Source organism: Anabrus simplex, chromosome 6 (assembly GCF_040414725.1).
Source record: "Anabrus simplex isolate iqAnaSimp1 chromosome 6, ASM4041472v1, whole genome shotgun sequence".
Taxonomy (NCBI): Eukaryota; Metazoa; Arthropoda; class Insecta; order Orthoptera; family Tettigoniidae; genus Anabrus; species Anabrus simplex.
Window position 1 is genome coordinate 334637271 of NC_090270.1, and position 27939 is coordinate 334665209.

General features: G+C 42.9%; 1 protein-coding gene across 1 annotated transcript; it reads right to left on the reverse strand.

The window, feature by feature from the left end:
• Positions 1-900: 900 nt before the first annotated feature.
• On the reverse strand, positions 901-26473 carry LOC136875790 (transient receptor potential channel pyrexia). The gene is made up of 4 exons (XM_067149391.2): positions 26089-26473; positions 18132-18362; positions 5529-6938; positions 901-2080 (listed from the first exon to the last, which is right to left on the reverse strand). Exons 1-4 carry the CDS (start codon positions 26470-26472, stop codon positions 1679-1681), a joined length of 2427 nt encoding a protein of 808 aa, XP_067005492.2. The 5' UTR covers position 26473; the 3' UTR covers positions 901-1678.
• Positions 26474-27939: the final 1466 nt, after the last annotated feature.

Here is a 27939-nt window from a genome sequence, read left to right on the forward strand (position 1 = left end):
AAAGATGTTTTAATATTTTATGTGTATTTAATTAATTTGAGTGAATTGTTAGATATGTTTTAAACGTTAGAGGTGTGAAAAAAGTTTTTAGAGTTGTTTACCAAGGCGCCGGCACATTGCTTGTGACTAGGCTGTCACTGCGACCAGTGCCCAATTGTTGCTTTGATATCACAACGGGACTGTACCAGTAGTTTTTCGCAGTGCTGGTCACATTTTTACAGACTGATACGTTTACGTTAATGTAAGTGTGTGCTTGTTAAATTTCGAAAATCAGCATTATTTTGAATGAGCAGCGTTTTATTAGCGGTGCGCCCTACCTCGGCTCCGAGAACCAGTGCTTCATCTGGTGTTTTTTGGCATTTAAGGCATATTTAGAGGCCGTGGGGTGAAGTTCAGGCAAGTGAGATTGTCTTGGGTGACAGCTACAGTCTTGGTAATCTTGTCGGGAATTATTTTATCAGGAGGAAGGGGGGATTACTGGTTAGGTTTTGCAGGGTCCCGGCTACTCGATCTACCGAGGGGGCCTAGGGTTTGGTTGTATTTGGCTTTGTAGGAGGCTGAAGATGAATAGTATAAGCTTATTGGTTTGTGTATAGGTTGGAGCAGTGAGAAAGGGGCGGGGGGTTTAGGGGGGCGTATTTGGACCTGCATGTGTATGTAGGTATGAGTATTTATGGAGTTTCAATATGGGCAGCCAGGAAACGAGGCTGCGTGACTGCCGTGGCAGTACGCGCAACTCGTCTGGTCCCGACGCACCTTGCATTCAGGGTGGTGGTGAGGACCACCACACCTGTTGCAACGGGTCTTATTTTTGTATGTAGCAGCGTGATGGTTTAGCTTCAGGCAATTGTAACAGGATGCACATCAATAGAGCACGGTCTTAATTGTATCTGACTCCATCAGCACTCCTTCATGCCTCACAATTTATTATTGCGTTATACATCTGGAATACATGCGCATATGTGAGCCGTTGAGCGGAAAGGGATCCAAATGCGGCAAGCTATAGCTCAACAAAAATGTCTGTGTCGTAAAAATTGCTTTTCTGTGTTTTGATTCCTTGCGCTACCTATCGGTCTTCGTAACAAACTACACTACGTAGCAGTTCGAGTTTTCACCGCTCGATGTCATGAAAACTTTGTACAATTGCTAAGAAAATGGGTGAAAGCTGAAAATACAGTTTTCTTAATAACAACAACCAATAATTAATTTCTCTAGTATTGCCGGCCGCTTGTAGAGGTAGTATGCCTGCCTCTTACCCGGGGGCACCGGATTCGATTCCCGGCCAGGTCAGGGATTCTTACCTGGGATTGAGGGCTGGTTGGAGATCTACTCAGCCTACGTGATTAAAATTGAGGATCTATCTGACTGTGAGATATCGGCCCCGGTCTAGGAAGCCAAGAATAACAGTGTGAGGATTCGTCGTTCCGAGGACACGACACTTCATAATCTGCAGACCTTTGGGCAGATCACCGGTCGCTTGGTAGGCTATGGCCCTTCGGGGCTGTTGCCCCATGTGGTTTGGTTTGTTTTTTTCTGGAGTATTGGATCTGGAAACTTTAACTCCTTTTTTAAATTCTCAGTTTCGTATGCCAATTTTATAAACACAAAAATGTCAAAACTGATAAATCCTACTTGAGCTCTCTTTCCACGCAGCGGGTCACATATGTATTGCATTTCTTCATACTATATGGTGCATTGGACTTTCACTGAATTTCAACGAAAGGTGTCTTTTGTTCAGTTTTTCTTCCACATCAAGACTAGACACTGGAGTATTCACTACACTATCAGATACACTGTGCCTATGATTAGCGAGGCTTCTTAATGCTGTGTGAAGGTTACTGGGGATATCTTCTTCTCTTAACACGATCTTTGAGGTCGGTGTGCAGACAGGGTCGTGGAGACCAGCGAGCTGGAACAGTTTCTCAAGCACGAACAAGAGCTGTACTTGGTTACGTCGGTAGTGGATACGCCCCTGGTCTTCCAGCTCTTGACCGCCGCGCACCGCAAGGCCTACCCACATGTTGAGCAGAGCCAAGACAGCGGTCACCACGAAGAGCTGCTGCATCACTCCCCCGGCAACCTGAAACGCATCCAGTTTTAATATCTGCACCCTCCCCTCCACCACGGCGTGGTACCCCTCCAAAATGTAATGTCTTTATTGAAATAGATTTCATAGTTCCAAATATTAGTCTGTGTTTTATTGACAGTCTTCTAACGTGTAACACGATCTATCGCAGGACTTGGTTACTATTTTTTTGTAAATTTTTATTTAGTCAATTTATCATCCAGGTTTGGCTTTCCCGGAGCGTTATACAACTCGGGAGGAGGGCCAGTACGTCGTCCAAGCGGCCTCACCTACTATGCTGAACCGGGGCCTTGTGGGGGATGGAGAGACTGGAAGGGATAGGGAACGAAGAGGAAAGGAAGAGGCCGTGGCCTTAAATTAGGTACCATCCCGGCATTGCATGGACAAAATAGGGAAACCACGGAAGACCACTTAGAGGATGGCTGAAATGAGAATCGAACCACCTCTACTCAGTTGACCTTCTGAGGCTGAGTGAACCTCGTTGCAGTCCTCGTATCATTTTTCAAATTTCAAATTTGTTTCAGTAGTATAGATGACTTTTGCGGCGCTCACAAGTGAGCATTCAAATGAAAGAGAATAGACATTACCAGTGACTAATTGCACTTTAATTTCATAAATCTCGATAATTTCTTTTGAAAATGAGTTTAAAAAATTGTACGAAGTGTGCGATTTGCAAAAACTGTTGCTGTAGGAAAATACGCGCCATCATTGCTGTCCACCTCACATTTTGGCCGCTGGGACGCCTGTTTTATGTCATTATAATACGCTGTAATTGTCAGTTAAGGAAAGAATGATAGTAAAACCAAAAATTACTTCAGGAACTTTCGTCACTATAATAATGCACTTGCATTTGCTTCCGTTCAAGTGAATACCATAAATGTTAAAAAATCAAAGATGACATTGAGTGGTAAATAAGACTGTCTAATATTGTACTGATCTGTGTATTCCTTAATTCACCTGTGGTTCATCAGGGGGCTACTTCACGACACACTTTATGACCACGCGAGATTTCTCGCACGGGACCACTAGTTTTAAATTATTTTGCTCTACATGAATTTAATTATAAACCATTTTGAATCCTCACGACTTAAATCGTACATGTTTGATACATGCATTGATGCTTTCTTGTGCTGTTGTTTGTGTCTTGCTATGAAATATGTAAGAGGTGAGTACAAGAGGTTATGTTGTAATAAAACATAAAAAATAATGTTATTTGAAGCAGTGTATAGTCCACTAAGCTGTCAGAGTTGTAAAAATGGAACTCTGGTCCTGGATTTATGAAGGTGATAGTAACTTTAAGATACACTGTGATTCAAGCGATATTTATCCATTGGAAATGCTTAACCTATACATTAGCCAGTATTGTGATGGCGGCCGAGTACTTGGGTTGGCAATGCAGAGACGCCTTTTCTTGTGTAGATGGTTCCGAAACCACTGTTCTGAAAACAGGCGGAGATACAATTCAGGGAAGTTAAGTTTGGTCTTCCTTGATTCATGATCTCTCTGACTGTCCGCATTTACACGACTGTGAAGGGTCTTCATCCAATCAGAGAACAGTCCGGAAAGTAACTGCAGTACGATAAAATTCCTTTTAAGAACGGGAAGAAGGCAATTACGATAAGTTATTTCCTTCCCGGGGAACGCTACCGGAGAGTAAATCTTAGATTTCTGACGGGTCGGGTAAGTTATTGCTGACTTCCAGGTTCAGATAAGACTTTAGCTGCCAGGCAAGTCTTGAGATACAACATGGTTAGCTGTATTTTATGTGACATACAACTCAAATTAGCTCAGTATGCTGATAACATGATACTGTAGCAGTGTTCGGTATTGTATTGCAAGTGTTTGATCATGAATACTTCTCTTGATAATATTATTATTGACATCGTTGAAATATTTTTGTTATTACCTTGCGCCTAGGTGTTGTATGTCCGGCGCTCCCTTTCTCGCTCCACCAGCCAGCTGCACGCGCGCCTGTGTATCATTCTGCTAGCTTCGACGCGCAGCCCTCAGTGCGCGTGCCTGACCATCGAGTGTACTATAAATAGGAGCTCCCTGCCTGCTCACTTGCCCACTTGCCCGGTGTCCAGCTCCAGAATACACCCTACGTCGAGCACGGAGGCTACTCCTCTTGAAAATGTGCTTCGACCAGGTGGACTGAATTTCTGGAAGTACGAGGTTTCACCTCTGGTCACCGCTCCCTTACCTGTTTCCGCTGCCCATGTTCCATAATTCTTTTACAAGCCATTTTCATTCCCTAATGTATGCAAGCTCCCTTAGTTTCGCTAGGTGGAATTTCTTCAATCAATTGAACTTGCTTTTTAGGAATTCAGGCACTTCAACAAACAAGGACTCTCAAAGACATTTATGTTAGTGTGCCAGATAGTTCTCGACTATCAACGTGTCAATTCACAAAGACTATCTTTTCAAGATAGAAGTGTATATAAAGACTGTAAACCTGTACATATTGTATAAAGACAGACTTTTCTTAAGATTCAATATTCCTTTTTGCTTCAAAATAAATTTCAGTTATTTATGTAAATATCATAAAGTGAAGCAATAAAAGTTGTGTTTTGTAAACTTCAACCTTGGTTACAACACTAGGTATCTCTGAATACTCTAATATCTAGATCTTACCAGTTGCCTTGGGCACTAAGACGGGCTATTTATTCACTATCATAAGCTATTCTATGTGCTTCGGCTTGACCGTAGTTTTGAAGCTCTGCATTCAGGACGTGGTGAGTTGGTCACACCGTCGGCTGTCCTGAGAATGGTTTTCCGTGGTTTTCCACTTTCCTCACCAATTTGAATAGGGGGACAGTTCCTTTTACAGGCCACGGCCGCTCCCCCCTCACCTTCTCCTCGCCTCAATTCGCCGTAACACACCTTCTGTCCCGAGAAAGTGCGCCGTCCGCTAGGAGGCCCACCGTACAGAATGAAAACTTTTATTAGCAGTAGCCATGTAGTTTATCAGCGACCGGGCGAGTTGGCCATGCGGTTAGGGCCGCGCTGTTGTGAGCTTGCATTCGGGAGATAGTGGGTTCGAGACCCACTGTCGGAAGACTTTAAGATGGTTTTCCGTAGTTTCCCATTTTCACACCAAACAAATGCTGGGGCTGTACCTTAATTAAGGCCAAGGCCGATTCCTTCCCTCTTCCTTGTCTATCCCTACCAATCTTCCCATTCCCCATAAGGCCCTTGTTCAGCATAGCAGATGATGCCCCCCTCGAAAGAGGTACTGGTCCGCCTCCCAGGTTGTATTCCCAACAAAATATCTCACGTTCGAGGACACTGCCCTTGAGGCGGTAGAGTTGGGATTCATCGCTGAGTCCGGGGGAGAATCCAAACCTAGGTGGTAAACTGACTAAATAAATAAATAAATAAATAAATAAATAAATAAATAAATAAATAAATAAATAAATAAATAAATAAGTAATAATTTCACCTGTATGTCTCGTGGAACTGATGTTTGGCTGCTGTTTTTGAAGAGCGGTGTACCGTCCAGTGATCCTTGCAGCAGAACGAGGGTGGTTGACAGCACAGACTCCCATAAATCCTTGAAGTTCCCAGTTTTATCTTCGCTGTACAGCAGGAAGAACGTGAAACTAAACCCTGCTAGTATAAAAACGAACACTATAATATGATCAATTAACTTCTTCATTATGTACTGAAACATGGCTGACTTGTGACTAATGATAGGGATACTGTTCGTGTAATGCAGTAATGCCAACCAAGAAAAAATAAGGGCAAAGCTAGACAGAGGTTTATAGTCCATAGGCAATGCTACCAGCGTTAGAACTGGGGGAGCAGTTTTTGTCATTATCTTGTATAACTTTTCCGGTCGTGATACGTGGCACAGGACCAAGAATGGAGTCCCCACGGTTAGAACAATAACACAAAGAATTATCAAAAATAACTTGATGGCATTTTTGATGTAATTATTCATAGTCACCAAGAGATATATTGCAAGTGTTGATACGTAAAGAAGGTAAATGAGAAAATGAACGGTAATGGCTAGAGAATATCTCTTCTTGCACCACTCCAAGTGGATGAACGTTTGGACCAAAGGATGTTGTAACAGATTATGCATCCGTCTCTCGCGGTGCCGATATAATTGTTCAACAACAGTCAGTCTCTTCTCACCAGCCGGGCAGAGCACTTTGAAGTCAAGTAGAATCTCCTGTTGGCCCAATAAATAACCTATTAGAGTTATACATCCATCCAAGACTTCACAGAGAATACCTTCTCCTTGTGGAACATGTTCTAAGACGAAACTAAGGGCAGAACTCTCTGTCCTCAATTGGTACCACAACGGCTCATTTACAGTAGCTGCCAGGTTTGCTCCCCTCTGTACCAAGAACTTCGTGCACTCAGAAGATCCTGACATGGCTGCGATATGCAGAGGCGTTTGATGCAAAGCATTCCGTTTGTCTAGATCTCTACAGTTGATTTTAACTCTGCTTTTGTCTATGGACGCGTAACAACAATACAGCGTTTCTAAAGTGTCAACATTCCCGTTTTGTGCTGCAAGATGAAGACAGGTGTTCTTATATCGACCGATGGCTTTCGTGTATTCGGGGAAGATATGGGACTCTCGTGGATCACTCTCTCGGTCTTCAAGGATGTTCTCAACCATGGTACAAGCGCGTGTGCCATGCAGGATCAGCAGATCTTCCAAGAAGACTTCTCCGAACCGAGCTGCTTCAATTCCCTCCTCTGGTGATGGGTGAAGTTGTCGATACTCGTAAGACAGAAGCAACAGCTGAAGAATCTCGTTCGAACCTCGGCTGGCGGCGAGATATAGAGGATTCTGCTGCCATGGCTCTTGGATTTCAGAAAGAAGACTGACGCCGTTCTGAAAGTGTACAAATCAGACAGAATCAAGGAGTACGAATACTAGTGCGTGTTCCATTAAAGTTAATGAACAAACAACAGAGGAAATGATATCAAATATTTTCTCTATCCTCTTTCTCGAGTATTTCTTTTGTTAGTTGTCCAATGTCATGGAAACATAATTGAGTATTCGGTGACGCCGGGGATTAACAGAGAAAGGGCTAGGAAATTAGTGGCTGAGGCTTTAATTACGGTAGAGTTTCGTCATTTCGCCGATGTGAAAATAAAACACTGCCAAATACAACCCCAAGGGCTCCCCACGAGGAATTCGAATCCATTATATTCTGAAAAAAGGTTATAGCTTCGAGCATCAGTCATCAATGATCTGAATTTTGAGCAGATTCCCTATCAATTGCTTACCTAGCGTTACCTTAAACATTATCAAAGAACTTGGAAATTTATTAAACATTTCCCTTATTTCTCGTCCTATAAATGAATATTTACCACAATTTTTCCTCTTGAATTCCAAAGTGATCTTCATATATACGATCTTTTCTACTTTGAAAATCTCCGCCCAACATTATCCGTCTACTAATGTCACGCTCGGCCCCAACAGTGTAGCCAAACTGCTCTATAAGAACGTTGCACATTGACTTCAAATTATTGGAAATTTTAAAGAGAAAGGCTAAGAGTTTTGGATACATAATTTCGTTTCTTGACCGAGCAGATCGCATACATGATTGGTAACTATCCTTATCTTACTTGGATTCACTACCACTGATCCAGAGAGGTTCACTATAAAGTAGTTCGCATCCCACTTTCGGCAGCACCGAACATGATTTTCCGTGGTTTCTCATTTCCACACCAGGCAAAGGCTGGGGTTGTTCCTTAATACTATGGCCACGGTCACTTCCTTCCCAGTCCTATACCGCTCCTGTCCCATCGTCACCATAATGCCTGACTTCACTCGGTGTGATGTAAAACAAAAACAAAAACACTTGACAGAAAACTATAGGCTAATAATTTAATGTTAATTTATTTAATTTTTTACTATCAACTATTCTGATCAGCCGTTACATTACGACCACACCGACCCGGGAATATATGGTGGGCCTAGAGCAACGTAACGCGTGACATGCTGCTAGCATGGTATGTACTATAGCTCAATCCATGTTAAGAAAACTGTATTGCTCTTATGACATCAGAGTTTCCATAGCGAACGGTTCTGCTCAACACCATCACGGGAAAAATGACGGCACATATATTTGTGAAATTTAGTATCTAATATAATAGAGTATTAAAGTTGGGGATAAAAAGCGGAAGAAACTAAGCTGTAAATTACTTTTATGAACTAAAGAGAAAGGGGGTCATTTTTGCTTTGTACGAAATCAGAGGCACATAAAAACCTCAGCATTGAAGTGTAAGGTAAATTGGGGCAGAAAATAGAAAAATAATATTTTGAGCTCGAGGGGCGAGGGATGAATTAAATGCATTTAATAAATTTCCCCAGGCAACTCGGGGCACTACTGTGCTGTCGTATCACTGACAAAAAATAGTAAAACTTAAATGCGGTCATAAAAGAAGTGGTAAAATTAAGAAAGAACATCTAAATAACAAAACAAAGCACAAATAAAACACATGGAATTTTTTTAACAGTAAAAGTTAAAACGTATCGCTGCACACCACGACGTCAAAATCTTCAGTAACAACTTTTGTTCAGTACGAAAATAATAGAACACACACAAATACTATGCAATATGCAACCAACTCTCACTCAACATAAGACAAGTACGGACTGATTTAAAATCTAAACACACACACACGCAACAAATAAATACTGTAGATGACTTCACTACGTTAGTGAGATGCCGGCGGTTCACATGGTGTGAGGGACTACACGAGGCTTATACCAGAGCAACACAGAAGAAGTAAAATGAAAGCAACGAAGCGATGGCTGTTCCGGTCATTGTGCTTCCTCCCTAAGAATGTATTTATGAAAAAGGAATTGTTATGTAGTTATTTTAATAACTCATAGGCAGAAATGCCTCATCCTTTTCATCTGTCTTTCATAATACATTACAGAGTACAGTATAATATTCCTTAATCACGAGGAATTATGGGTGTCTCAGAGCGGGTGTGTTCACTCCTTGTAGGTCCATAAAAGTAATACTGTTTTCTTAACGTGGAATGAGATTATAGGCAGGTCTACAGGCTTGCTCTTAGAAATGTTTCCGGCGTGGGAATGGGAAAAGCGGCCGATCTCTCCGCGTTTGATAGAGGGCAAATTGTGATGGCATGGTGCCTTCGTACCAGCATCACTGAAACGGTGAGGCTTGTGACGCTGTTGTGAGCGCGTATCTAAAGTGGTGCAGCGAGGCGACATCTGCAATGTGTTTGCAGCGGCCAATTGATACCAAAGGCCAGTGGAATTTGTCGACCACGCGGCCCACAGTTTGAGAAATCGACAACAGGTACACTGGTGATGTTGAGACCATTATTTCCCTGCACACGGTTTATCGAACACTGGCCTGCTTAGTCGATAACCCAGTCGAACCCCAGTCCACTGACAGCAGCGTACAAGGTGAGCATAGAACTGTGGACACTTGGGAAGAGGTCACCTGGTTGATCATGTCATTGACCAAGCGCGTGTACACCGCTTTGCATCAGAGGTTTTAACACGCGGCTGTACGGTCGGGCGGAGACAGGCTGGTAGAGATGTCTTCGTGGGACACACATGGGCCCATTATTCCGGTACATCAGTCTTAACAACCATTCGGTATGTGGACGATACTGGAAACCAGGTCCATCCGTTCATGTAGTAGTGGTATCCCCAGGGGTTCTGAACTTTGGACCGTGGGTTGGCGACCACGGGGCCCTTAGCTGAGTCCTGGTATTGCTTCCACTTACTTATTCCAGGCTCCTCACTTTCATCTATCCTATCCGATCTCACTTGGTCAACTCTTGTTCTGTTCCCACCCCGACGCTATTAGGTTTGCGAGGGCTAGGGAGTCTTTCATTTTCACGCCCTTCGTGGCCCTTGTCTTCCTTTGGCTGATATCTTTATTTTTCGAAGTGTCGGATCCCTTCCATTTTTTTCCCTCTGATTAGTGTTACACAGAGGATGGTTGCCTAGTTGTACTTCCTCTTAAAACAATAATCACCACCACCACCACCACCACCACCACCGTAGTAGTGGTAGTAGTAGTACCGTGTGGGCAAAGTAAAACTGACGCGGAAAATATTTACAAAAGGACTGACGCGGGATTGACCCTTATTTAATGAACATCACAAAGGATGCTGGAAATGGCCTCATCTGAAGAAATGAAAAACTGAGGATCCAAAATTCCTGACTCCACTTCACGCAGAAGCCACCGGCAGAACTCAACACAGGAAGGTTCGTCTGGACGCTTTAACTCATGAACAACAATAAATTTGTAAGGATACTGATGCAGGTCCTTTTTGATATTGTTTCGACAAAACGATCTCTTACTTTCCTCTTGCACAGATAGGGTATATGTACGGGATTATTTTTTTTTAAAAGAAGTTTTTATCCTACAATATATCAATCCCCATTTCTCCCTGAATTCATCCATATATCTGAAGTACTAATTGTTAATTGTTTTCGACACTTTACAGCCCTATTCTTAAATGACTGCAGAGCTCTGTCACACCCCTTCAAATGTCAGATGTGATCAATCTTCATAACCTTCATACTATTTCCTGACTAAGATATTTTGGTACAGTAAAGGTAATTGCTTAGGCAGAAATGTTAAATGGTATTTGCAGAAGAGGTTAGGCACTAGAATGAGGAAGCTGCAAAAAGACCTAGAAGGTCAGAATCTCTGTGGTGGGAAGTACCTGATTGCGAGGGATGGCCTCACTGATGGACAAATAGAAATAATATGGACTGGCCATTAGGTGGAAGGAGAAAAACCTAGTTGCTATGAGAACATCGTTATGGCCAAGTCTTATATACAAATCATCACCTGAGGAACATACCTACCATTCCCTCTTCTCAACAGGTCCGGACTCATGGCGCAAGTTCCAAAAAGCAAAGTAAAATTGTACTGAATATGAGCATAAGCATTCCTTGCCATTTTCTGTTGATGCAATAAAGTCTATTTTCACGGATCAAAGCAATCCAAAATTACTGGAGAATTGCCTTCATGGAAGGACTCAAAATCCCAACGAGGACTTCAGTCGGTTTATCTGGGACAGTGTTCCTAAAACAGTTCTTGTGGGTGTGCAGACACTAAAAGTAGGGGTTATAGACGCAGTCATATGTTTTAATGAAGGAACACCATGCAGATGTATGGTTCTGGATCTGCTAGGCATGGAATCAGGGTACAACATGAAGCATGCACTCATTGCTATTGACAGAAGAAGAGTTTCCGAGGCAGATAGAATGTATAAGGAGAGTTCCAAGCAGGCAAGAACCAGAAGGAGAAATACAAAGAGGACGAACGAGGATGAAAACTCTCTTAACAAAGATGATTATGGGGATGGAATGCATTAAACACATCAGGTTATCCCACAACATCAGGTAAAAGCAATGTTCACATTCAAGTCCATTTTCCCGTAAGTTTATTTTTCATTTTCATTTACAAATAAATAACTGCTTGAGCTACATAGCTGAAACTTTGTACATACATTCAGTATGATAATTGAAGGAAAGTAGACTACAATCATAGACCTGTCTCAAAAAAAAAGTACCGGGCGAGTTGGCCGTGTGGTTAGGGGCGCGCAGCTGTGAGCTCGCATCCGGGAGATAGTGGGTTCGAATCCCAGTGTCAGCAGCGCTGAAGATGGTTTTCCGTGCTTTCCCATTTTCACACCAGGCAAATGCTGGGGATGTACATTAATTAAGGCCACGGCCGCTTCCTTCCCATTCCTAGGCCGTTCCTGCCCCATCGTCGCCATAAGACCTGTGTCGGTGCGACGTAAAGCAAATAGCAGCAAAAAATAAGCACATGACTTAAGTTACACCCATGAAAAAGTTCGTACATTTTAATGCAAATTTTAATTAATGCTGTTAATACATTTATTTATGGATGTTCTCTGTAATAGTCTACTTTATGCAGACACAAACACACACACACACATACACATTCTCTCTATACAGTCGAAATTTTGTTGGATGTTTTTGATAAGTTTCCAAGATATGGGTACCTAAAGAAACCTTTTGGACTTCTCAAAAGTAAATTCCTAATGAATAAAAAGTAGGCTAAATATTTAAATACTGACACACTAACACTTTTTTGTTATTTTATTGTTCTAAAATGTTCTATCCAGTTGTAAAGTAAATTTCAAGTGTACATGAAGCGTACTTGTTGAGGTATTGAGTATGTGCTTTTTAGTTAAAATTACTGTCTTTCAGAACAGTGAATTGGAAAGGAAACAGAAGTAGGTCCTTTTTGATAACACTTGGACACAACGATCTCTTATTTCCCTCTTGCATAGATCGGCGTTGAGATTTCGTCGGACTTCGTTCCAGGTATTCCTTCACTCGAGCAACGATTTCTGGTGTACAAAATCATTTATTTTCCGACAAAAGAGTAGTGTTAAGAAATATTGCAAAATTTGGACTTGGAAGACTTGGGAGAAAGGAGACGAGCTGCTCGACTAAGTGGTATGTCCCGAGCTGTCAGTGGAGAGATGGCGTGGAATGACATTAGTAGACGAATAAGTTTGAGTGGTGTCTTTAAAAGTAGTAAAGATCACAATACGAAGATAAAGTTGGAATTCAAGAGGACAAATTGGGGCAAACATTCGGTGAGTTAGGGATTGGAATAGCTTATCAAGGGAGATGTTCAATAAATTTCCAATTTCTTTGAAATCATTTAAGAAAAGGCTAGGAAAATAACAGATACGGTATCTGCCACCTGGCTGACTGCTCTAAATGCAGACAGTAGTGACTGACTGATTGTGATTGATTGATATTTACCCTGTCGAATAGTTTGATGTACACTGACTGACAGAGCAAATGCAACACCAAGAAGGAGTGGTTCGAAAGGGATGAAAGTTGGGGAAAAAACAGAGACGGCATGGACGAATAATTGATGTTTATTTCAAACCGATATGCAGGTTACACAATGCGCACGGCATCGACTCAGTAGGATGTAGGACCACCGCGAGCGGCGATGCACGCAGAAACACGTCGAGGTACAGAGTCAATAAGAGTGCGGATGGTGTCCTGAGGGATAGTTCTCCATTCTCTGTCAACCATTTGCCACAGTTGGTCGTCCGTACGAGGCTGGGGCAGAGTTTGCAAACGGCGTCCAATGAGATCCCACACGTGTTCGATTGGTGAGAGATCCGGAGAGTACGCTGGCCACGGAAGCATCTGTACACCTCGTAGAGCCTGTTGGGAGATGCGAGCAGTGTGTGGGCGGGCATTATCCTGCTGAAACAGAGCATTGGGCAGCCCCTGAAGGTACGGGAGTGCCACCGGCCGCAGCACATGCTGCACGTAGCGGTGGGCATTTAACGTGCCTTGAATACGCACTAGAGGTGACGTGGAATCATACGCAATAGCTCCCCAAACCATGATGCCGCCTTGTCTAGCGGTAGGGCGCTCCACATTTACTGCCGGATTTGACCTTTCTCCACGCCGACGCCACACTCGTCTGCGGTGACTATCACTGACAGAACAGAAGCGTGACTCATCGGAGAACACGACGTTCCGCCATTCCCTCATCCAAGTCGCTCTAGCCCGGCACCGTGCCAGGCGTGCACGTCTATGCTGTGGAGTCAATGGTAGTCTTCTGAGCGGACACCACGCCGGGGGTGCAGGCCTCCTTCAACCAATCGACGGGAAATTGTTCTGGTCGATATTGGAACAGCCAGGGTGTCTTGCACATGCTGAAGAATGGCGGTTGACGTGGCGTGCGGGGCTGCCACCGCTTGGCGGCGGATGCGCCGATCCTCGCGTGCTGACGTCACTCGGGCTGCACCTGGACCCCTCGCACGTGCCACATGTCCCTGCGCCAACCATCTTCGCCACAGGCGCTGCACCGTGGACACATCCCTATGGGTATCGGCTGCGATTTGACGAAGCGACCAACCTGCCCTTCTCAGCCCGATCACCATACCCCTCGTAAAGTCGTCTGTCTGCTGGAAATGCCTCCGTTGACGGCGGCCTGGCATTCTTAGCTATACACGTGTCCTGTGGCACACGACAACACGTTCTACAATGACTGTCGGCTGAGAAATCACGGTACGAAGTGGGCCATTCGCCAACGCCGTGTCCCATTTATCGTTCGCTACGTGCGCAGCACAGCGGCGCATTTCACATCACGAGCATACCTCAGTGACGTCAGTCTACCCTGCAATTGGCATAAAGTTCTGACCACTCCTTCTTGGTGTTGCATTTGCTCTGTCAGTCAGTGTATTTGAGGTTCATTTTACTTTACACTTCAGTACAGGAAAATGTTCTGATGGACTGCAGATAAATAGTGGCTGGGAGGCGTGACCAGTTTTAAGGAAATTAATGGATGGGAAGAGCAACGTGACCTTCGCGGCTTTCGCACAGCATCGACAGTATGGTGTTATTGTTATTATTCCTAAAAGAATCATACCACCCTCAACAAATTTGAGTCTCGAGATCAGTAAAACCACATTAGGTGAAACCTTGTGTCCATTTCCCAGAGAAGAATAATGTGATTGGTTTTTACGTACCACTAATTACTGTCTCGGTTTCCGGAGATTTAAAAACGTTACTGTGTTAGTTCGATCTTAAATCGCTAAAAAAATATCCACAGTTCTGGCTCTTCGTGCGATCAACTCAATGTTGAAAAAATCCTAGAGATATTAGGTACGAATTTTAGGTAAGTGAAATATAATAAAGTATGAGAATAAATTCCTTATTTATTCCTAAAAATTGCAATCATTTTCTTTCTTTCTTCCTTTCTTAATCTGTTTTCTCTCCAGGGTTGGTTTTTCCCTCGGACTCAGAGAGGAATCCCACCTCTACCGCCTCTACTGCAGTGCCCCAGAGCGTGAGACTGTGGGTCGGGGATACAACTGGGGAGGAGGACTAGTGCCTCGCCCAGGAAGCTTCACCTGCTATGCCGAGAAAAAATCTCAGTGTGTCAAAATCTCTATTAATTATCTCACTGTTACCACGAGGAATCTCCTTTAGTCCCAATAAACGCCCTTCTTGTTTTATACAAATGATGACATACATGCTGTATCGGAATTCAATGACCTTTGACTGTCAGCTGTATTTACTTGTTGGCCTTCGTGTCAACACTAGATGGTGAAATGCTATTTATGCTTAACTCTCCTGCATATTTATTTTGGCATCGATCAGCTGCAAAGCCATCACTAGACCAGTTAAAAATACAAGTCGAATCTGACGTTGCTCTCAATTCATCCCTGCGATAAAATAGAAAGTGCGATAAACTATGAACATAATGGCTAAGAGCTCGCGGCGAATAATGTCTGTGATGGGCTTCAATTAATTTAATTAATTTAAGGATCAGTGTTAGAGTGTCCGTCCCCGGATTAAGATCGTGGGTTCAGACTCGACAGAGGTATTCGAATTATAATGTTGGAAATATTTCTGAACAGACAAAGTAGGGGTCCCCATGCAACGGGAAACGTAAAATTAAGCAAATTTCCTCAATTGGGCCGAAATTTGAGGGGCTAAAGGGCCAGGAAAGGTTATAAATTGTGAGTCTTGGATAGCTCTATCAAACTAAACAGACACATTTCTAAAATCAGTTCCGGCCTAAATGCAGTTCCGAAGAAACACCTTAAACTCGCTTGTTTCTTTACTCTTTTCTTTTGATTCAAATCCTAGCCAAATTAACTTATTTACATAACTATTTCTGAAATGCGTTCCTTGGTTCAATACCTCGAGCGTATTTTGGCTTTTTGAAAAAAATGTCCATACCGAATATAGTTATAAAGGCTTATGTGAAACATTGTATTGCCTCATATTAGCGATCGTAGTAATAAAAAGAGGCAAACTGCTAATCTAATCGATCGGATGACGATGATTAAGAAAAGGATTGTAATTTTGGGGGGTAAATAAAGAATATCTTGTCATATTTTATTATATTTTATTTACCTAACATTCGTAGCTCATATCTCTAGGATGTTTTCAACACTGAGTTGCTTGCCTGTGGATTTTTTGAAGTTGTACGAAAAAAGTCCATTCGGTAGTCATGTCGTATGGTGTCGGTGTCGGTGACGCATTTGATTTTTGTTCGACAAAATTAACTAAAACTCCCCCATACGTCACCTAACAGTACTCCGTTTTCTCTGCCACGTGGTAGAGTAAAGAGGAACGTGAAAATTTACAAGAAGGCCACCTAAATATCATTAGGCAAAAATGCCTGTAGATGGGATTTGAGGCTATATGTTGTGTAGGGATAACTTCCCTGCCTCTTATCCAGTTGTCATAAGTTCGATTCTCATCCAGTCTATGAAGCAGAGACGGGGACTCAGCCTTGTGAGGTCAACTAAGGAGCTGTTGATACGAGAGGCAAGCATGCCCGCTCACGATGTTTTTACGCTAACCACATAACACGCCGGAATCTGCAGGCAGAGCTGGACTTGGAGCGCGTTATTTACAAAGAGGCTGACCTTCGATCTAGAGGATCCCGCGTTATATTCCCGACAGTGTCATGGATTTGAACCTTCATTGGTTAATTCTTCTGCTTCCGAAGCTGGAAGTGTGTGCCGTCTTCAACATTAGAATTCATCTCAGCAAGGGTCCCATCCTCATAGACGCGCAGGCCACCTATAGGGCGTCAATTTGTAAGACTTGAACCAGACCCTCTGGAGGCAACATCCAGTTTGTTATTTGTACTTTTATATTTTGCGATTATATTTTATAATAGAGTAATAGAAGTTATGAGCAAATATTGTAATAACTGGACTTTCGTCTGAATGTTTGCATTCAAATAATAAATAAATGAATATATAAATAAATAAATAAATAAATAAATAAATAAATAAATAAATAAAATAAATAAGTTTATATCCAAAACAGGTTCCTAGAAGTAAACCATAACTTAATTTCATCGATTGTAAATGTTAAGACAGCGTTTCGCCCCCGTGTAGCAGCGGGCTCATCAGTTGATTGCTACACCTTTCCAAGACGCTGGTGCTAGTGCGCCGCTGAGACACCACTGCATGCCTCTTATGTAGGACAATGCAGTGACGGTGCGCTAGGGGAAGCATGTGCCTCCACTTGTATAAATGCCTGCCTTTAGCCTATATCAAAAATGGTTTCCTTGTAGGTCAGAAAGTTCTATTGCAGCACAACTGACCCTATGAGCAACACCTTTTATAACAATCAGAGTCACTGGCCGTGCTCTGAATGTCTTTACACAGCACCAGCCATACCCCAGCTTCCATACTGTCACAGCCCTGGACGGGACAGGGACTTCGGTAGAAGCTACACTTTGCTCTGTCCTGTGTTAAGAGATAGATGAAAACGTACTGCATTAATCAAGAAATGGCAATAGGTTATTATTATTATTATTATTATTATTATTATTATTATTATTATTATTATTATTATTATTATTATTATTATTATTATTATTATTATTATTATTATTATTATTATTAAATGGAAATTGCTCTTCAACGAATAAAGAATGTTTATAACGAAAATGTTTGTCCTGGAAGAGTTAAAATCGTCATTATTTGTCAGTGATCAAACCTGAAGCTCTTTATGCTCAATTTACATCATAGACATTTAAAGGAACACTCAGAGATTAAAGAAAGGAATATCATGAGAAAAATCTTAGGGCCAAGAATTAAAAATGGAGTACATTACCCCAAACCCAACTCAGAAATATATTTCAAAATATCTAAACTTACTGACACAATGAGACTACGACGAATTCAATTTATAAGTCATTTGGAAAGAACGAATAACAACAGACTTACTTATCAAATGCACCATTTTTTGCAAATCAAACGTACGAGATAAAAATGGTATAAGCAAGTAGAGAAAGACCTCACTGAATTAGGATTACGAAATCTGCAGGATAGAAATGTAATCAGGAAAACAGTTCAAACAAGGGGATTTGAGGAAGACCAGAAGAAACCAACACGACGTACTTGGTCGGAGGAACACAAATTACAACAATCGATGAAAATGAAGAACTACTGGGCAAGGAGGAAACCTCAACAAACGTGGTTCTAAGTGAGCCATTCGCACAGAAGAAGAAGAAGATTATTGTCATGTACTCACCTGCAGCAGAATATTGACACATGGAGCACTGCCTGCTAGCACAGCTAAGACCAGACAAGTTCGACCATCTGCGTCTTTGATGGCCGGCTTTATCCGAAGTAGATTGTTAATCTCAGGTCGCTCCAACATGGCACGTAGCATCTGAGCGTGTCCTTTGCCCGCAGCCAGATGGAGGACAGTCTGCTTACGAGACGTACGTAGACAACAGTTAGCTCCAGCATTCACAAGAGCCTGCAAACAATGAAGGAATAAAAACGCAATTTAAGCTAAAAATGAGCATGTTTAAACGCCATTCTCTTGCAAAGTTTCACCTATAAACTATAGTTAAAACTAGTGGCGTTTCCTGGTCCAGAAGTTCAGCCGTTGTTAAAGATAAAATTATTGGATAACACATATATATTACACCCTTCCGGGTCTCGAATGGAAGACCCGCGCATAAGAATGCCTCCACATAACTGGGTAAACACCCACGGATGAGACTAGAGTAAGAGGGGCTCGACTAGCCTAACGAGCTTCGAACCGATTCCCTTCCTACTTTCTGTGCTAGCCGCGGCAGCCCGAGCACTTGGGGGAGTGGTTACGTTCGAAAGAAAGAAAAAAAAAACAATAAATATTTAAGATGGAGCCTTATGTAATATGAAAGTAGGATTCTCCGGGTTCAGCTCTTACTGGATACTGCTTAGCATAACTATAAATGACAAGAATCATATAATGTGGGGTTACGAATACTAATTTATTCAAAATATGACATAATAAAAGAAGGAAAATACACAGCCCTATACAATGAACTCTCCGCATACGGGAGGAAAAGAAAAGTAATTAGCACTCTAAATCTGACTCGCCTATGGGCGTCGTCTGCACAACGGTATAATTCAGGGTTTGCGACCACTTTCGTCCATCTTTCCCTCATAAGTTCATGCCGTTTCATTACATTTTATTCTTCTGTCGATCACATCGTGTAATATGAGATGATGTCCACTATGACACATTATATTCTTAGCACGTAATCAACCGGTCCCTACGCTACATAATTGACACATCAAAGAAATATTTACATAATACACAACAAAAACACACATATTATTTAGCTAAACCCCGGACTCCCGTATCTATCACCAAGACCAGTCAACGCTGAACGACGGTTCTGTTTAAACTCAAAATAGATGTGCCTTACATATCTAAACACACACAGATATATACACTTCTTGCCGAAAAGAGGCCATTCCTGTAAGAAAAACATGGTTATCAGTATCACCTGCCTCAGCCCATCTGACCTAGGATCGAACATATGACTCCGACCGAGAGGTGCATTCCTGAAAGAGAATCCTAACTAGCTACGGCCTCATATCACCGGACATTGGGGGAAGGATCCATATTAATTTATTAATTACCTTTTAAATCACCGTGATATTATCATTATATAAGTATTCTTAGCTAAGCCATTTAAACCAAACAAAGGAGCACGGTGAAGACCCAGGGCCCCGAGTCTTAATACAATAGTACAGCAAGACCCCTCTGTCACGAGGGCGAGAACCAAACACTCACACAAAAAAAGGAAGGGCGGCCATTCACTTCGCACGACCATTTCTCATTCATTGGCCACGCCAGATTCTTCTTTCCCTCACACGTCCAGCCTCTTCATCTCGGGGACATATATCTATGGCCCACTTCATTTGTTTATTCATCTCACCGTAGAATTCCCATGAAACACTCATCTATTCTCTACCTTCTCATTCCTTTCATGAGCACCATCACTTCCGAATTATCTCATCAGAAACTATCTGGGCATTCGGCCCTCTCATTACGTCTCATATCGCGTATCTTCTTTCCTTGGGCATAGGGCTCTCATGATTCCTTGATTCCACGTTCCCTGATTTCTTCGCTTACCGCCTAGAGCTGCATATATTTATATTTCTACCGCACATAAGACTCTGGGTTCCCTGGATCTCAGCCGGTTGCATACAAAAAAAATCCATACCCTTCTGGTTAAATAATCAAGAATCACGGGAAACTCGCGAACTGTCCCTCACTATTATACCTAAATAACACAATGCACCTCTCTCTCGGTCAGGATTTCTTCTCTCTTGTTGTACATGCATTTATCATATGTGTAAATTACGCATGCATCATCTGATTGACCCATGAGTTTCCCCAGCAATACAATCGCCATTTTGGACATTAACTAGTAACCTATGCACATGATTTTCTCTGCTAATTTCTTATTGTTCCAGCCACCCCTAAGGGAAACTCAACTATTATCCTATCCTTGTCTCCCTTACTTGCTAGGATACACCACATATTACTAAGAATAACCCCTCACGATAAACTAATCATTAAGAAGAAGAAAAAATGGGTCGTCCGAGGTGTTAGCTCCCTTGACTCTACATTGACATTTTAAAGAACAATAAATTCCCATATTAGGACATGCATTATTTTACAACAATTTGAGTCTTTACAAATGAAAGCTCATCCTATCCTGGTCATACATTATCGTGCTTAAGAAATTTATATTTGACATCAACTCATCTGTTTGGTGGCCGTGGTTTTTCCTTCCACGGGAGACCCATGGTGGAGTTTACTCCTGCATGACCTCGGCGCTGGCGTCGAGCGTGCTGTCCTGTGACCCTGGTACACACAGGTCCGACATTCTGGCTGGCTCGTTCACTGCTGAAATCTTAAAGTAATCCAAGGGTTAACACTCCACAACTCGTCACACGGTCCTGCTGTTACCACGACACGAACACAGAGTCTACCCCACGAACAAGCAGGTCATGCCACTTACAGCGAGCGCGTTCACAGCATGAATCGGGTAGCTCACAACACCTGAGCCCCTGACTTAGAATAGCAACTTGGGTGATACCAATTTACTAATATCACGGACTCATTTAGGCTGGCATTGTACATAGCCGAAACCGCTACTCGTTTATAAACTCTACTTGCAACTTATTTACTGATACGCGGCACAGAAATATACGCCTAGGCTCGCTTGGCTTCCCGTCCGCACTTCACAAAGGCTTCGTATTTCACCGTCGCGAAGGACATAATCGCACTGTTTTAATACGCTGACAATAGGGTTCTGACTGTAAAACTGGGGCACAACGTGACACAATGTCCCCTCTCAACGACCCGCTAAGAACTGTCTTCAGCGAGGGTCAGCTCAGCTTTTATGGTATACGCACCGGAAGATAATGGGCGTAAACGATTCACGGTTCATTAAGGACAAGAGCCTTTCACCCCAGGAATTCAGACCATTTAAATAGTGGATATTATAGCCCTCTTTTTCCTCTTCTTATTGACCCAAGTGCGCTTGACCAACGATCGGCAATTATCCCGTAATTCGACTCCCGCCTTGAATTATTTCATTAGCGTCCTTCGGGGGTGGAGTCACCTTTTGAGCGCGACTCTTAGCTTGGGTGGCGCTGTGGTATTCACATGTGTTTGCAATCTGTTAAATCTGGACATCTGATGACCTCATTTCTTCCCCTGAATAAAGTATTACATATTTTTAGTCTGGGAAACGCAGAAAATTCAGCTCTATTCATTGGTGTGTCTCCCATAATTTTCCCATGTCTGGATCAAAAGATCATCCCATTTTTACGCGCCAAAATCCGACGTTGGCACCCGTAACACGTGCATAAAAAACCGGAAGTTCCTTATGTTAGTTTGGAACTCTGGGAAACTAGGCCACGCCTCGGGGCGTATCTGACTACTCCAGCATCGCGTCCTCTTCTAGCTCTCTCTGCAAGTTGAGAGGGTCTTTTCGCGGGGGCTTGGCTCCTGCTCAATCTTCCGTTTGTTTTCCAGGCGCTCTTCCGCGGGTTCCATTCTGGCCGGACGCCGCTCGATCCCCATCGCCCATACTACTACCAATGACGCGACCTTTAGGAGTGATTTTAATGAAGTAGAAAGGCACCGATAATTCCAATGAGCTGTACAGGACACTGTACGGTTTCAATATATATATATTGCTATTTGCTTTACGTCGCACCGACACAGATATGTCTTATGGCGACGATGGGATAGGAAAGGCTTAGGAATGGGAAGGAATCGGCCGTGGCCTTATTGAGGTATAGCACCAGCATTTGCCTGGTGTTGAAATGGGAAACCACGGAAAACCATCTTCAGGGCTGCCGACAGTGGGTGGATAAAATATAAGCCTGCACATTTCCACACGCCCCACCCTCCTATTTCTTTTACCAGGTTATTCAGATCACGAAATGAATTAATGACATAGAAAGGTGTGGAGAAAAAAAGAAATTCTGCAGAGAATTAAGATTTTCCCTCAAAGATGAAATACCTACTTTGGCCATTTCGGTCACTTCAACATTGTAAAATGTTATTGAACCCTTGAACTTACCGTTCCATCGTTGGTCGTCTGCCTTGCCTGCTTCAGTAGAGCAATATGTACTCTTGGGTCTTGGGGTCGTTGCGAGTATTTTTCTGTCACTACATATACCAAACGATAGGGTTCGCAGGAGAGCATAACTACTTGAAATGAGGAGTAAAAATGTGCTTACTAAAATATTTAATCAATTTTTTTTTTTTTTGCTAGTTGTTTTACGTCGCACCGACACAGATAGGTCTTACGGCGACGATGGGACAGGAAAGAGCTAGGAGTGGGAAGGAAGCGGCCGTGGCCTTAATTAAGGTACAGCCCCAGCATTTGCCTGGTGTGAAAATGGGAAACCACGGAAAACCATTTTCAGGGCTGCCGACAGTGAGGTTCGAACCTACTATCTCCCGAATACTGGATACTGGCCGCACTTAAGCGACTATTTAATCAATTTAAATCACGACAATTCATTAATTAGACTGGCAAGAAAAGTCACTTAAAATTTTACATGTTTTAACGCAGTCACAATGCATAACCTGAATGGTAAAGTTTTTTTTTTTTTTGAATTGTTCATTATTGTCTTTCAAAGAACGAAAACGCAGTATAAAATTCGTGGACAATAAAAAAAAAAAAAAAAAAAAAAAAACAGCAAACGAGAATACAACCTGGAAATCTGGCACCATTCATCCAAACGATACCTGAGGGTTAATCAACTCGATTCGTGGAAAATCTGACCTTCAACAAGTAGAATTTCAGATTTACATTTAATTAAGTTTATCCACCAGTCTACTATCCTAACGGATATTGGAACATTCCCCGAATGGACCCATCGACTATCAGTTGCTTTGGATGTGTTACGAAATATTACTAGAAAGCATGGTGTTCATTACAAGTTAACGGCAATTGTCAAAATCAAAAATAAAATTCCAACCTGTATCATCATCTCGTGACACCCTTCTAACTAAACCAACTTTCAAGTTATAAAACAATTACATCGTTAAGTTGTCCGACTCGTTGGCTGAATGGTCAGCGTACTGGCCTTCGGTTCAGAGGGTCCCGGGTTCGATTCCCGGCCGGGTCGGGGATTTTAACCTTAATTGGTTAATTCCAATGGCCCGGGGGCTGGGTGTTTGTGATGTCCTCAACATCCCTGCAACTCACACACCACACATAACACTATCCTCCACCACAATAACACGCAGTTTCCTACACATGGCAGATGCCGCCCACCCTCGTCGGAGGGTCTGCCTTACAAGGGCTGCACTCGGCTAGAAATAGCCACACGAAATTATTATTATTATCGTTAAGTTTGTTAAGTCCACAATACAAAGGGCACTAGGAAAGTTTTGCAATGTGAGTGAACGGTTTAGACTTTTTCAAAATAATTTCCACCACACTCAATACTCTTCTCTGTACGTCGAAACTAGTCACTGAACCAATTCTGCCACACTTCTTCGGTTACATTTTCACACTCTTGATCCCATGCTGCCAGAAGCTCCTCGTCGGATGCAAAATGCCGCCCTTTCAGCTTCATCTTCACTTCTGGGAAGAGTGCGAAGTCACATGGGGCAAGATCAGGATGTATGGAGGGTGATGAAGCGCAGTCAACCCTGATCTGGCAAGAAAATCCATTGTTACATTAGCACGATGTGCTGGAGCATTGTCGTGATGCAAGAGCCAAGTGCTGAGCCGTGACCTTGGACGGAGCTGCTTGAGAGCCTGGATGACCTGAGGCAGACAAGTCTCACTGTACCACTTCGCAGTAACTGTCCTTTGTGTTTCTAGCACAACCCGAGTCAGAATGTCCCGTTTAGTGAAGAATACTGCAATCATCCTTTTCTTCACTGACCTTGACTTTCGCTCAGTCACAGGAGTACCCTCATGTTCAAACAGCCACACCTTGTTCTGGGATTTTGTTGGGATATTCTAATAATAAAGCCAAGTTTACTCACCTGTAACGATGCTATTGACGTTACGCGAAGTCCCATTTTCAAACTGTTTTAGCATTTCTCGGCACCATTTCACTCGATGTGCCCTTTGTTCCTCTGAAAGTGAAATGGGGCACCCAAAGGGAACAAACCTTTCTAACATGGAGATGGTCGTGTAGAATTGAATGAATAGCTGGTGCAGGGATGTGGAGGGTCTCTTCTACCTGCCGATATGTCAACCGCCTCTCTTGCTGCAACATTTTCCTCACAGCTTCAATGTTTTCCTCAGTCACTGATTCAGCCGGTCACCCAGAACGAGGATCGTATTCAACCCCAAAATTTCCCTTCTGGAACTCTTTGTACCAGCGGAAAATTGTTGTCCGATGTGGACAGTCTTTCCCCAGCACAGGAGTCATTTACTCCAGGCACTGGTCAACATTTAATCTACGAGCAAAACTGTAGCGGATAATTGCGCGATATTCACCTTTAGACCACACTGACATCTAAACTTGCTTTCAATCCCACTGCTGGACTTGTATAAAACGCATAAAAGAAAATCTTTCCAATTTTCTATAACTACGACTACCATTACAAATCTGTCTACCTATACTTGTCCCATTAAACAAAACTATAAGTGATCGGTAGATCAACGTCTCACATACAGACATGGACGAAAATATTCATACCCCTACCCATCCAAAACAAAGTGCTTTATTGCTGGAACAATACGGAGCACAGGTCGAAATTGCAAACCCAAACGTATACGTTGTACAACAGTGGTCATTACAAAGCACAAAATAAACTGGAAATAAATAACAGTACATAACAAAGTATGAATACTTTTGAATAACGAAAATGAAAATAAGATATATTAACAGCTGACTAATCGAAACCGCATTCGTAATGAAACTAATACAAAATCAGCTAAGTGTCAACACACGGCATATCATATTACACCGGACATTTGAACAATAAATCTACAAGTAAATAGAAAACGAAAGTTCATCGTACTTGAACACGCATGGCTAAGCAGTAATGATCAGTCTCTATTAGCTAGGTTTCCACGTGGGACAATCCTTACATTCATGCCACTACTGATGCAACGCTATGGGAGCACCTTCTGGCTAGTATGAATTATGCCGAAACATGGCCTAAATAGTACCTGGTAATACCTTGCACATTCGTATTCACTACTGCAAACCTAACATCGTTCAGGTCGATTCGCAAAAATGCCTAACCTATGACTTGACTATGTACAGACGACGCCCTAATCCTGTCGTTGACCGGGCGAGTTAGCCGTGCGGTTAGGGGCGCGCGGCTGTGAGCTTGCATCCGGGAGATAGTGGGTTCAAATCTCATTGTCGGCAGCCCTGAAGATGTTTTCCGTGTTTTCCCATTTTTACACCAGTTTACAAGGGGTGTTGTGCTGTTTGCAGTTTGTTGAGGCACTATGGAAATCAAAAACCACCTAATTTCAGGCCTATATAATAGTTTGTAGGACAAAAACCTATCCAACTATCGTTATTTTTATATTAATAGTTTATTTATATTAAGGCGATACAATCATTTAAAAATATCAAGATGATTTAGTAGAAAACATGGCCATAAAATAGTTTATCGTCCCTCCTGTAAAATTTAGTTTAATATAGTTAGTGAGTTAAAGTTGAAAATATCGCTGTTTTAACAACATTCTTACCTCGAAGCAATGGTTATGCCCTTTGGATACAGCAGACATCAGCGCCGTGTTTCCGGAGAAGTCAGCCTTGTCAATCTCGTTGGGGGCAGCATTAATGAGGAGACGCAGCGCGTCGCGATGCCCAGCAAGTGCTGCTTTATGAAGCGCCGTGTGTCCTTTTGTACTGTCCACCGCACGAATGTCGGCTCCTTCAGCTAGAAGTGCTTGGATACAGTCTGTTCTGCCCCTCAGTGCTGCCAACATGAGTGGTGTGAATCCCCTCTCGTCTCTGCTCTCTGTCAGCTGACTGATGACGTCACATTGCAACAGGATGGTCAACACGGCAGCCGAAGAACGCCACACGCTCAGATGTAACGGTTGGAGTTTCTCAAGTTCTGACCACATCTGTTTCAAGCCTGTGCAGGAATACAGAAAACTGCATCGCCCTGTGTTTATCAATAAACATTCGTGAAAAGAACTGTTTGAAACTGAAAAAATAATTAATGATAGCTTTTAGGTTATTTATTAGCCGACTCTATGGTGTAGTACCATACCATACCATACCCCATGGCACTACAGCCCTTGAAGGGCCATGGCCTACCAAGCGACCGCTGCTCAGCCCGAAGGCCTGCAGATTACGAGGTGTCGTGGGGTCAGCACGACGAATCCTCTCGGCCGTTATTCTTGGTTTTCTAGACCGGGGCCGCTATCTCACCGTCAGATAGCTCCTCAATTCTAATCACGTAGGCTGAGTGGACCTCGAACCAGCCCTCAGGTCCAGGTAAAAATCCCTGACCTGGCCGAGAATCGAACCCGGGTCTATGGTGTAGTGGTGAGTGTAATTAGCTGCCACTCCCGGTGGCCCGAGTTGGATTCCCGGCTCTGCCACGAGGGCTGAAACGGAGTCCACTCAGCCATCCTCGAAGTGTTTTCTCCGTGGTTTCCCAGTTCTTCTCCAGGCAAATGCCGAGATGGCACCAAACTCAAGGCCACGGCCACTTCCTTCCCTTTTCCTTGACTAACTCCCCATCGCTTACAAGGCCCCTACTCAGCATAGCAGGTGAGGCCGCGTGGGTGAAGTACTAGTCCTCCACCCCAGTTTCACCCCTGATCAATTGTCTCCCACTCCAGGACAATGCTCTTGAGGGGATGGAAGTCAGTCTGAGGGAAAAACCAACCCTGAAGTGGAAACGGATTAAATAATAAGGAAGTTTCTTGTTTTTATCATATAAGACAAAATAAAAAGTAAAATCATCCTTGATCTTTAAAATAGCAATGGGCTGGACATACTGGTCGGAGGGAAGATGAAAGATGGACGAAGCTAGTGTTCGAATGGAGTCCAAGAGATGATCAGTGGCCTAGAGGAAGACTGCCAGACAGATGGGACAAAGACGTCAAGAGAATAGCTGGTGCTACCTGGCAGAGAACTGCTCAAGACCGCTCCATCTGGAGAGTTCTGCTAAAGACTTACCCGAGTTCACGACTTAAAGAGTCCACATCATGTAATGATAGAATTGGCTGATCATGATGATGATGATGATGATGATGATGATGATGATGATATGTAGCCTCCGAAGAGGCCCGGTGCAGATCTTTGTAACTGACACCCACGGGCGAACTGCGTGCGTGTTTATGATGATAATGTGGCAGGGAGAGGGTGAACCCCGGTGTCGGCACATTTTCTACTCCTGCCCAATAACAGTGAAAGTTCTGTTCGAGGCTTAACGCCCCCATCCGACGGGCGCATCACGATCAGCAGCGTCATATGCGCTGACTGCATTTAAAGGAGAACACAACACAAAAACACATATTTCGTTATTCATTGCTAAATATGTATTATGGGAATGTAATAACAATGCCGTTAATCCGGTG

Bases quoted from the DNA above. Each gene is read 5' to 3' on its own strand.
- LOC136875790 (XM_067149391.2), bottom strand. From the start codon at position 26,472: ATGTGGTCAGAACTTGAGAAACTCCAACCGTTACATCTGAGCGTGTGG. The intron at 6,939-18,131 runs GTGAGTACATGA...GTACACTTTCAG, and splicing joins GTGTCAATATTCTGCTGCAG to AACGGCGTCAGTCTTCTTTC. The intron at 2,081-5,528 runs GTGAAATTATTA...GATGCGTTTCAG, and splicing joins CAGTTCCACGAGACATACAG to GTTGCCGGGGGAGTGATGCA.